This window comes from Canis lupus, chromosome 1 (assembly GCF_048164855.1).
Source record: "Canis lupus baileyi chromosome 1, mCanLup2.hap1, whole genome shotgun sequence".
In the NCBI taxonomy this organism is placed as follows: Eukaryota; Metazoa; Chordata; class Mammalia; order Carnivora; family Canidae; genus Canis; species Canis lupus.
The window spans coordinates 82,370,566-82,383,144 of record NC_132838.1 but is presented as its reverse complement, the minus strand read 5'-3'; the positions used below and the strand labels follow the sequence as shown (position 1 = coordinate 82,383,144).

Here is a 12,579-nt window from a genome sequence, read left to right as displayed (position 1 = left end):
TCTGAGGATTCAGTTTCTGAATTTTGCCAGGGTTCTGGGTTTTGAGTCATCTTTATCATTGGCATCTCCATTTATAGACATTTAGGATCAAATTGCTTCATCTCTGCTAAGTAGGTTAAGACTATCTACATTTCAGCTTCTAAACTTTTGAAGGTATCTCTTATCTGTTTTGTTACTTGTATATTTGGCCTTAGGGATTATACATTTTTTTCCTTTACTGTTGCATTAGTGGGGTTTTACTGAAAAGTAGGGAAATAGATAATAATCCACCATGTTTAATCAGAAGTCTCTCCTGTTTTTACATAGATCTAAAATGGAAATGTTTAACAATGCTTAAAATTCATTAGTGATAGCTTATTGTTTTCAGGTGGAAGTTTAAACTGTTCAGCATGATACAGAAAAGTTTATAGGATTAAAATCCTGTCTACCTCTTCAGCCTAATTACTGGCCTCACCTCTTTCTCTTCTATTCTTTCTTCTGGCTATATTGTCCTATTTATATTTTATTGAATGTATCAATTTCTTTGTGAATATATCTCACTTACTACTTTAAAATACAATTGTGGGTTACCAGCTCTTTGGATGATAGTTCAAGCTGTAAGGTGTGCGTGAGGTTCCCTGAGGCAGCAGTATAGTAGGAGAAGAGAAGCAATCCTGGGACTGAGCCTTAAGGATATCCAGCATTTAATGATTGTATAGTAGAGGAACACAGATGATCAAGAGAGTGATCAGATAATTAGAAGTTTGGAGATTATGATTTCATGGGAAAAGAGTGTTTTGGAAAGCAGAGAATGTATCAGATCCTAATAAGGCATCGTATCCTAATAAAGTATCAGGTAAACTGAAGATAAAGAAGTAATCATTTTATTTATGTCATGCATGTTGTGATCCTCAAGGAATGATTACTGAAAAGGAACTTCCATTCTTCCAAAGTTGGAGGTGAGGGTCCCCTCAGAGTAAAGAGAGCAGTGAAAGGGTTGTTAGATCTTTGAGGAGAATCAGAAAAGAATTTTGACATAGCTATCTGGAGTGTGTGAACAAGTGGGGTGGAAAAATGTTGTAAGAGTGATGTTGGGGGTAAAGTCATTATAGTCTGTTCTGGTGTGATTTTTTTTTTTTCCTACTCCTATTCTCAACTGGCAAGGTATAAACATGTTTATATAGAAAATAGGTTTATCCAGGGTTGGAGCTTTATTGACACAGGAAAATGAGGAAAAGAATAAGAGTTTAAAAGGTTGGTGAAATAATAGATTATGGAATATGAGCAGGATAAGGAATTAGGGAACTACTAGATGAGGAAAGGAAGATCTTAAATTGAATGAATGGATTCATAAAGCAAAGGATTTTTTTTTAGGATATGGTGGTATTCAAAGGTTAAAATGCCTAGTCTTTCAAAGAGCTTCTATTTTGTTTTCTTATTAATTCTAAAGTCCTTTTATATTTGAGTGTATTTGCTAACCTGTTGTTCACTGACAGTTGGATTTGAATGTAAATAGGTCTTCATCAGCTTGTCCTCCTGGGCCATTGAATTAGAGGAAAAGACATGTATGTACAGGTGGAACACGACTAGAAATAGGAAATGAGATAGTTTTCATTGGCATTTTCATTTCTTTTTTTTTTAATTTAAAGATCCTATTTAGAGTAGTCCGGGTGGCTCAGTGGTTTAGCGCCGCCTTCAGCCCAGGGCCTGATCCTGGAGACCCAGGATCAAGTCCCACATCAGGCTCCCTGCATGGAGCCTGCTTCTCCCTCTGCCTGTGTCTCCTCTCTCTCTCTCTCTCTCTCTCTCTCTCTCTCTCATGAATAAATAAATAAAATCTTAAAAAAAAAAGATCCTATTTATTTATTCATGAAAGAGACAGAGAGAGGCAGAGACTTAGGCAGAGGGAGAAGCAGGCTCCCTGTGGGGACCTGATGCAGGACTCGATCCCAGGACCTTGGGATCACGACCTGAGCCAAAGGCAGATGGTCAACCACTGAACCACCCTGATGCCCTCATTGGCTGGCTCCCTCCCTCCCTCCCTCCCTCCCTTCCTTCCTTCCTTCCTTCCTTCGGCAGAACACAGGCAGAAGTAGGCTCCATGCCGGGAGCCCAACGTGGGATCTCTGGTCTCCAGGATCACACCCTGGGCTGAAGGTGGCGCTAAACCACGGAGCCACCTGGGCTGCCTCCTCATTGGCATTTTCAAATAGGGTTAAGAGATCGTAACTTGTGTTTATCAAAGTCATATTTTTTTTTCCAAAGATTTATTTATTTTAGAGAGTGGGGGGAAAAGGGAGAGAGCGAGTAAGCAGCGGAAAGGGAAGAGGGAGAGGAGCAAAAATTCTCAAGTAAACTCTACTATGAGCACAGAACCTGACCAGGCCTTGCTCCCTGGACCTGGATGTTTGACCTAAGCCACAATTAAGAGTTGGACACTCAACTGACTGACCCAAGCACCCCTCAAAGACATATTAAAAAAGAGATTAGGAACCTTAATCCTTTATTTTTCTATGCCCATGGAAAGTTTTGAAGCTGGAAATGGTTAAAACCTTTTTTAGAAAAATGAAACAAGGATGAACTTCCTTCATTCCTACTTGAAAGAGAAAAGGAAAGGCTCTTATAATTTCGTTTTGGATTCATCAGGAGGAGAAGCATATTCAACTGTTGTATACATTGAGCCACATACAACTTGTGATAGTATCACTAATTTTAAGGAACATTCCTACTTTCTGCTATTACTGGCTTTTCTAATTTAAGCCCATTATAATTCTTATCTAATAATCTTCATTGTTTTCCAAATCTTTATATACTCAGGTATAGTTAGCAGAAGTTATAAGATTCAGTGGCATTAAGTTCTACACAGTTGGCTTCCGTTTCATTTAAAAAATAGATTCTGAAAACTGTATGTATGTGGTTGCCTTTGAAAGTCTTTGGTAGGGAAGACTTTGGGGGAAAGCAGGCTCTTAGTGTTCTGTGTACAAATAGATTTTTTTCTTTAACGTGGTCATGTTTATGTTAACTTGATATGGGAATATTTATACAGTGTATTTTTCATTCAAGTTAAAAAAAGAATATTTGCTGTTGTAGAAAAACATCAAGTGGAGAAACAGGACACTTTTACAGAAAAATTAATTACTCAGATAATAAAAAATCTTCAAGTGAAAATTTCCAACATCCATATTCGGTATGAAGATGATGTAAGTGTTTTAATAGATGAAACTTGTTTTTATATTTATGTAAATATTTTACTGTTTGTTGATACCTGCTCTATAATGGTCAACCTATGGGATACTGAGAAGTGGAAGGATACAGAGCTGAAAATGACCCGATCTTTCTTTTCTGAATAATAGATTTCATTTGCAGTATTTATTGCCTTGATAATACTTTCCTAAAATGTTCAGAAATCAGATAATGAAGGCAAATGCCTTTCTATGTTACAGTTACCTTTGATAGTTGGCATTATGAATTTAGCAGTTAAGTATTTTTAAAATATATTTACCTCCCGGAAACTACACTGGTCTAGGAATCAATAGAGCTAGACTTGGATTGTTTATGTCTAGTAGATACTGTATTCTCTCAGAATTACATAGTTATTGACTTCTAGTACTACTGTGAGGTCAGTCATCTTTTTTAATAAGCTTTTTTTTTAATAAACTAAAAAACATGGAGATTTATTTACACCAATCCATTCATATTTGGTATTTTAATTAATATTAGGAAAAACTATAGGAATAAAAGGTGTAGAAAGTTGGTTTTTGAATGTTTGAAATGTTTTTGAATGTTTGAAATAAGAGTATGTCCCAGAAAATGAACTTTTTTCTATAAAGTGGATTTTGTTTAACTAAAAATCTGAGTAAAATTTCCTCTTTCCTCTTTAGATCACAAATCGAGACAACCCACTGTCATTTGGTATTTCCCTTCAAAATCTCAGCATGCAGGTACTTTGTTTTCAAAGAAATTTAACCATATTTAATTGTGCAGTATAGTTCATCAAATTCTTAATTATTTTTCATGTATGCCAGCATCAAAAATAGTTGTCTGAATGGAATTAGTATAGAAAGTGCATAGGCTGGATTGGAATTGGCGGTAGGTAGTTCAGCATTTCAAAAATGATTCATATTCAGATTTAGTTTAAAATAATGAGGGCCATGGGACACCTGGGTGGCTCAGTGGTTGAGCGTCTGCCTTTGGCTCAGGGTGTGATCCCAGAGTCCTGGAATTGGGTCCCACGTCAGGCTCCCTGCATGGAGCCTGCTTCTCCCTCTACCTGTGTCTCTGCCTCTCTCTCTTTCTCTCATGAATAAATAAAATCTTTAAAAAATAATGAGGGCCTATTATTTGCAAATTATAATATTGGATATTTTTTCTTAAAAAATACATTTCTTAAATAAGTAGAAAATAAAAGTAATGAATGTTTATCTCAGAACCTTTTGATAAGTCATGAAAAGCATAAAGAAACAAATTGCTTCTTTCCTTACCACCATTTTCAATATTGTGGTGAACTTTCTTCTCTAGTTTTTCAAATTGAGGATTTTTAAAAAATTATTTATTCATGAGAGACACACAGAGAAGCAGAGACAGAGGCAGAGGGAGAAGGCAGGCTCCTCACAGGGAGCCCAAGCGGAACTCGATCCCAGACCCCGGGATTACACCCTGAGCCGAGGGCAGATGCTCAATCGCTGAGCCACCCAGACGTCCCTCAAATTGAGGAATTTTTAAAGTAGAGGAGCAAATAGAAGATTATGGAACATTGGGTTGCATCCAGAACGGACAGTTGTGGAATTTGTCATGTGGTTTAAATTTTAAATACCTTTAAAGAATAAATAAACTCTTAAGGAATAAAGTTTACATCTGTTTTGTTTTCTACTCTCACCCTTCTCTCAAAGATAAACATCCTAAATACTATGTTCCATGATTTTTATATAAATTTTCATTTTCTCATCACAGTTTTTTTGACATTTACTTGTGTTGCTACACATAATTCAGTTTAATTGCTATGTAGTATTTCATTACCTGCTTTTTATTTGTTATATCCATTGGGTTTTTGTGTATAATTTCTTTTTAAAACATGGATCCACTACAAGCAAAATAAATAAGAAAAGCCAAATGATAAGTAACTGAATGATGTTGGGTGGGGTAAACTGTCAAATGCTGCTATAAGTTTGAGAAGTGTGAATGGGGAATTAGCCATTGGCTGTGAAAATGTGGAGGTGTAGTGGGTAACTGTGACTGCAGTGGTGTTGACCATTACCTTTGAGAGACCTTGGAAACTGGTCCCCTAGCCCAGACCTATTCAATTAGAAACTCAAGTTGGGGGCCCCACCAATCTAGGTTTTAGAAAACCCTCTGGGTGATTTTGATGCATGCTCAAGTTTGAAAACCACTGTTGTCATCTCTTCAGTTCTCTACCAAAAAATGAAAACCATCTTTGTAGAATAAGCATCTAAACACTTTATTCACCTCAGTGGCTTCTCATTGCTATTGGAATAAAGCCAATAATTTTGTTTTAAAATAGTTTATAGTCCTTTTGTAATCTGACCCCAGGTAACATCTGGTTTTACCTCTTTCCTTTGTTTGCTTTATGTTCTCTGGCCATACTGGGCTTCTTCAGTTCCCTGAATATTTTGCATGTTTGCATATTTTCCTACTCGGAGACATTCCCTACTGACTTTAAAATAAAAAATTTCTTTTCATATGTCATATATTAGACATCACTTTCTCCATTACACCTCTGAGTTTGAGGCTCCTACCTTATTCTGAGAACTGTGTATTTAACCTCTAGGATGGCACTTAACTGTTTGTGATTGTTTTTTTATGTTTTTTTCAGTCAACAGTGAGCTCCTTGAAAGCAGAGGCTTTCTTGTGGTTAATATTCTTCCACTGAATGTTTTCAGGGACATTTTTATGGGAAATTGGTTAAGGGCACGGTTGGTATGGTTTATCAGTCTGCCATTTCACATGTAATTGACTTTTACTTTTTAATTTTTCTTTTCAGACAACTGATCAAAACTGGGTTCCATGTTTACATGATGAAACTGAGAAACTAGTTCGTAAGGTAAAATATTTTGTCAACCCACAGACTTAATGAAAGAAATTTTTAGAAAGGCAAATGGTAATATAAAGATTTATGTGAATTGTGTTTATTTGCTTAACTCTATTACAGTACTCAGTTGTTTGAGACTTCTGAAAATAGCATATATTAAAGATCCTTTAAAGGAAATGAGATGTAATAAACGTGATTTATTTTCAGTTAGTCCGATTGGATAACCTTTTTGCCTATTGGAATGTGAAGTCTCGGCTGTTTTACCTTAATGATTATGACGAATCACTGGTAAGTAAATCTTTTTGATATGTGCATGTATACCTTTGTTGGTAGCATATTTTGCATAAGGTTTTATTCATTATTGTTTATTAACATACTATAGCCTGTGGTCTTTTTTCCTAGGCAAAATCCATTAGCATTTACAGAAATAGGTGAATGTATATGTGTGCCTATACACAAACATGTATAAACATACAAACATCTTTTTTTTTGTATAATTGACATGCAGCATTAGGATAAGTTTTATGTGTGCACCATAATGGTTCAGTATTTGTATGTAATGTGAAATCACGAGAAGTTTAATATCCATTATCGTACATAGTTAATTACAGAATTTTTTTTCTTTTGGTGAGTACTTTTAAGATTTACTCTCTTAGCAATGCTAAAATATGCAGTGTAGTATAGTTAACTATAGTTGCCATGCCGTATATTATATATACCCCATGACTGACTTACTGGATAACTAGAAGTTCTTAATCTTTTGACTTCCCTTTACACATTTTGCATATCTCCTACTTGACCTCTGACAACCGCCAGTCTGTTCTCTGTATGAGTTTGGCCTTTTTTTTTTTTTTAAGTATTCCACATATGTGTAATACTTGTCTGTTTGACTTATTTCACTTAGCATAATGCCATCAAGGCTTATCCTTATTGCAAGTGGTAAGATTTCCTTCTTTTTAACGGCTGGATAATATTCCAACATATAAATATATATTTTTATAAATACATATAAATATATTTCAATATATATTATATATTACATATAATATTCCAGTATATAAATATATATTATATATATAAATATATATATTATTTCTATATACAGTATATTTTATTTACATGTTCCTTAATCAATGGACATTTAGGTTGTTCCCATATCTTGGCTATTACAATTAATGCTGCAGTGAACATGGAGGTGCATGTATCTTTTCTAGTTCCTGCTTTTCTTTGAATAAATATTCAGAATGGATTGTATTGTAGTCCTTTTAATTTTTTGAGGACTCTCCATACTGTTTTCCATGAAGATTGTATCAGTTTACATTTCTATCAACAGTGCATAAGAATTTCCTTTTCTCCACATCCTTGGTATTTCTTGTTATTTCTTGAGGGTTTTTTTTTTTTTTTTTATAATAACCATTATGACAGGTGTTAGGTGATATCTCATGCTTTTGGTTTCCAATTCCCCTGATGATTAGTGGTGTTGAGTACCTTTTCATGTACCTGTTGGATATCTGTTTGAAAAATAGATAGAGAGTTCCTCTCTCATTTTTTTTTTTAAAGATTTATTTATTTATTCATGAGAGACCCAGATTGAGAGGAGAGGCAGAGACACAGGCAGAGGGAGAAGCAGGCTCCTCGCAGGGAGCCCGATGTGGGACTCAATCCCTGATCTGGGGATCATGACCTGAGCCAAAGGCAGGCGCCCAACCGCTGAGCCACCCAGGCGTACCATCCTCTCCCATTTTTAAATTGGATTGTTTTTCTGATATTGGGTTGTCTGTGTATTTTGGATATTGACCCCTTATCAGAAAATTATTTGCAAATATTTTCTATATAGTAGTTTGCCTTTGTATTATGTTGGTTTCCTTTGCTGTGCAGAAACTTTAGTTTGATGTTCTACTTGTTTACTTTTTTGTTGACTTGACTTTTTTGTTGTTGTTGGTGTTGACTTGACTTTTGGTGTCAGATCCAAATTATATCATCGAGACCAATTTGAAGGAGACTTCTGCCTATGTTTTCTTTTAGGAATTTTATGGTTCCAGGGCTTACAGTCAAGTCTTTTAATCTACTTGGAATTAATTGTTGTGTATGGTTTAAGGTAGTGGTCCAGTTTCATTCTTGTGCATGTGGCTGTACAGTTTTCCAAATACCACATATTGAAGATTTTTTGGCTTGTATATTTTTTCCCCCATTGTATATTTTTGGCTTGTTGTAAATTAATTGACCATATATCAAGATACTTTGGTTATTCAGGATCTTTTGTGGTTCCATATATACATTAGGATCATTTGTTCTGTTTTTGTGAATAACGCCATAGGAAATTTGATTGAGATTGCATTGAATTTGTAGATTTCTTTGGGTAGTATGGACTTTTTAACAGGATTATTTCTTGCAATATAGATCGTGGAATGTGTTCCCAATTTTTTGCATCTTCAATTTCTTTTCAGTATCTTACGGTTTTTGGTATACAAAGCTTTCACCTCCTTGGTTGAATTTTTTTTTTTTTTATTTAAAATACTTTTAGTTTTATTGTTTTAATTACCTAAAGCTACAAAATGTGAGTAACAAATGTCTTTATAATAGTTTCAGTTAATTTTCTTTTTTAAAAGTTTTTATTTAATTTCTAGTTAGTTAAGATATAGTGTAATACTGGTTTCAGAAGTGAATTTAATGACTTATTGCTTACAACACCCAGTACTCATTAGGACAAGTGCCCTCCTTATTCCTCATCACCTATTTAGCCCATCTCCTGCCCACCTTCCCTCTAACAACCCTCTGCTCTCTGTGTTTAAGAATCTTTTATGGCTTGCCTCCCCATTTTCTTTTCACCACTTTTGTTCAATTATACATGAGTCTAATCGGATGGTATTTATCTTTCCTTGATTGACTTCCTTGGTTAAATTTATTCCTAGGTATTTTATTTTTTTTTTGATGTAATTGTAAGTTGGATTGTTTTCTTGATTTCTTTTTCTGTTACTGCATCAGTGTACAGAAATTTAGTAGATTTTTGTATGTTAATTTTGTATACTGCAATTTTATTGAATTCATTTATTAGTTCTGACAGTTTTTGGTGGAGTCTTTATAGAGTTTTCTATAGAGTGTTATGTCCTGTACAAATAGTAACAGTTTTACTTCTTTTCCAGTTTGGATGTCTTTTATTCTTAATTGCTCTGGCTAGGTCTTGTAATACTATGCTGAATAAAAGTGGTAAGGGTGGGCATCTTTGTCTTGCTCCTGATCTTAGAGGAAGAGCTTTCAGGTTTTTTTGTTTGTTTGTTTTAAGATTTTATTTACCTTTTCATGAGAGACACAGAAAGAGAGGCAGAGACTCAGGCAGAGGGAGGAGAAGCAGGCTCCGTGCAGGGAGCCCAATGTGGGACTCGGTCCCGGGAATCCGAGATCACGTCCTGAGCCAAAGGCAGATGCTCAACCACTGAGCCACCCAGGCATCCCAGAGCTTTCAGTTTTTAATGTTGAGCATGTTAGCTGTGGGATTTTCATATATGGTCTTTATGAGGTTAAGGTATATTTATACCACTTTCTTGAGATTCTTTATCGTAAGTGGATATTGAGTTTTGTATACAAGCACATTTTATATATGTGCTTGTACAAATATGTATACAGATATGTACATATATAAAATGTGCTTGTATACAAATATGTAAAAACATACTACATATCTAAATAGTTTCAGATCATTCTTAAATAGTACTAATTTAATGGGATATTGTCTTACCACTTTAATATTTTTCATAGCTAAGTCCTCCTAAGTTTCAGTTGTTTATTTTTTAAATCGCTTTAAAACTCTGTTTTGGTATGTAAGGATTTTGTATGTAGGATTTTGTCTAATAAGGATATATTGGCATGAATGTAAATAAAAACAGTTTGTCTTTTAATAGGACAGCTTGAAGAATGGTATTGTCACTGACAATACTGTTCCAGAAGGTTATGATTTTGGTAAGTACATTTTATAAAATAAGAAGTGCAATTAAAATAATTGGTATAAATTTTAAATGAACATTGATAATGTCACTGTGATGTTTCATGTTAGTTTTGTCGTATAATTAAAAGTATATAATATACACAAAAACCCAGTTCTATGCCATTCATTGTTGGGGACCTTTTTGCTATTTTTTGAAACTATAGGAAAGAAAAATGCCTTATAAGAGAGAATGTAATAAATGTGGTAAATCTCTAAGTTTTATTTAGTTATAATCTTTTAAAGATGTTTTACATGGCAAATACAATTTAATAAGGCTAGCTGCTATAGTCCGTAGTGTTATCTTGTTATTTTAAAAATGTATATTTAAAATTTTTCTTCACATTTTTTTCTGGTTCCAAGTTTTCAGAAATGAACGTGTAGTACTTTTATAATCAGAAATGAGCAACTAAAATTTTGAGTTGAAAGAAGTACTGTTTTCTTTTACTCTGTATAGGCACTCGATAAATTCTGATTGATGGGTGGATAGTTTATTTATTGGATTTAGTTGTTTGATGTTATCAACCAGTGATTCTTTGCTATATTCTTCTGCCTTTATGATTATACTTTGTTAATTTCCTGAAGTGTTTTTTTTGTTTGTTTGTTTGTTTTTAAAGATTTGACAGAGAGCGAGAGAGCTCATCATGTACATGAGCTGGGGGAGGCACAGAGGGTGGGAGAGAATCTGGAGCCAAAAAAAAAAGCAGGCTTGAGCTCACCACCCACGATTGTGACCTGCGCCCAAACCAAGAGTTGGGTGCTCAACCAACTGAGCCACCTGGGCGCCCTTGATGTGACTCTTGTTGTCATATCTTGAAATCATTGTTTCACTCTTGAAACCAATTCAAAGCCAGGAAATGGGTATTTTATTTTCTAGATTTTTTTCCTGAAGGGAAACATTGAGAACAGATGAGATTGCCTACCGTGTCTTATTGGTTCTCCTATCACTCTAGGTTTGACTTATTTCTCCTTTGCCCTACTGTCGTTTCCTGCTGCATTAATGACAGCCTGATGAGTGAGAAACTACACAGTAGTTTGCACAGAGGAATTTTAATAGAAATACTGTCACAGGATTGGAGTAACAAGAGATTGGCTAATAAAAAGTAGAACTCTAAAGAGTATAGGAATAATAGGAAGAACTACCCCTACCCAAGGACAGAGATGGAGTGCCCAAAGAACAGAGTCTGCCTGCCTCAGCACTGAGATCTAGACCTTATTGGAAAAAGGACATGACTAGGGCTCACTGACTGCTGGGAAAGTCTTTGTGGTGCTGTGCCTCTAAACTTCTTGGACATTTGCCCTCAGAAACTAGCATTTCTCATGGAGCATTGTCTCAGAGGAGGCACTTCCCTGCAAAACTGCTGCCTAGCTGCCATGCACTCAGCAAGCTGGTGCTGAAGAAACCTGTTGTGCTGTAGGAGCTGGGCAGTGGAGGAGCTGCCTTTCGTATGAGTCACTTTGTAGGATCTGAGCTGTGGAAAAGCCCTGGCACTTTCAGGAGTCTGAAATGAGCACATCAGAACCAGGAAGCATAACTCCTGCAGTATCTCTCCAATGTCTAACACTATGCTACCTGGTAAAGAAAAGAATATTTAAAGGGCCCAAATTCAGTTTTTAGAGGAGGTAACCTAGGGTGAATTTGCAATTCACAGACAATAAACTGATAACTGGTATATACCTGCTAGGGAGAGAAGGCTTCTTTTTGTTTGTTTTTTATTTAATGGGAGAGAGACAACAGCTTATTTATAAGATGGAAAGGATCTATAGAACATGAAAAATGAAGGAAGAGAGAGAAAGGATGATTTCTTTATGACATATGGGTAGGAGGAGATAGAATCTCATGTGCAAGTGGAGTGCTTTGCTGCACAGAGGAAATGAACATGATTAGTTCATTTATGAGACAGATTTTAGGTATAAGAGAGAAGTCCTACTACTGGGTATTAGGACTTCTACTGGGTAGGAGTTTATGGAATTTCTCTTATGAGCTTTTATTTTTTAATATCTGAGGTACTGGGGATTTTGGAGGGAGGAGAGGCTATGAAATAGTCATGTAGATAAACAAGAGAGTGAATTGACTAGAGTAGTGTTTTCGAAGTGTCGTTCAGACTACTGGAAACTTACTAGAAATAGAAATCCTAGGTCTATTCCAGACATATCTGAATCAGATTCTCTGAGAGTGAGCCTTGAAAATCTATGTTTTAATAAGCTTTCCTGGTGAGTTTGATGATTTTGATTAATTACAGATTTTGAGAGTCACTGGCCTAGAATAGGGGTTGAGCAATTTTTAATTTTTTTATAAAGGGCTACGTAGTAAATATTTTTCAGTTTGAAGTCTCTGTCACATATTTTCCTTTGCTTCTTTTAAACAACCCTGTAAAGGTATAAGAATCATTCCTGGTTTACCGGTTGTACAAAAACACAGTATGTTATGCATTTGGCCTATCCTGAACTAAATATTTTATGATTGCTCAGCAACATTGAGGACCTTTGGGATTTATGATATTAAAGTGAGACCAATCCATGTGATTGTGTTTTTGTTTTTTTTTCCCCAACCAAGTTCAACTTCTCAGGTAGG

General features: G+C 35.2%; 1 protein-coding gene across 6 annotated transcripts in view; it reads left to right on the top strand.

Annotated features, from left to right (window-relative positions):
- The window catches only part of VPS13A (vacuolar protein sorting 13 homolog A), a 235,170-nt gene that overhangs the window by 28,826 nt on the left and 193,765 nt on the right, over positions 1 to 12,579 (top strand). For 5 of the 6 annotated variants that reach the window (XM_072837699.1, XM_072837698.1, XM_072837702.1 and 2 more), the window contains exons 6-10: positions 3,070 to 3,179; positions 3,861 to 3,920; positions 5,978 to 6,037; positions 6,233 to 6,313; positions 9,925 to 9,982. In XM_072837699.1, coding sequence (XP_072693800.1) covers positions 3,070 to 3,179; positions 3,861 to 3,920; positions 5,978 to 6,037; positions 6,233 to 6,313; positions 9,925 to 9,982 — 369 coding nt within the window. Of the gene's footprint in view, positions 1 to 3,069; positions 3,180 to 3,860; positions 3,921 to 5,977; positions 6,038 to 6,232; positions 6,314 to 9,924; positions 9,983 to 12,579 lie in introns of those variants that run through there. The other variant, XM_072837703.1, reaches the window with a different exon arrangement.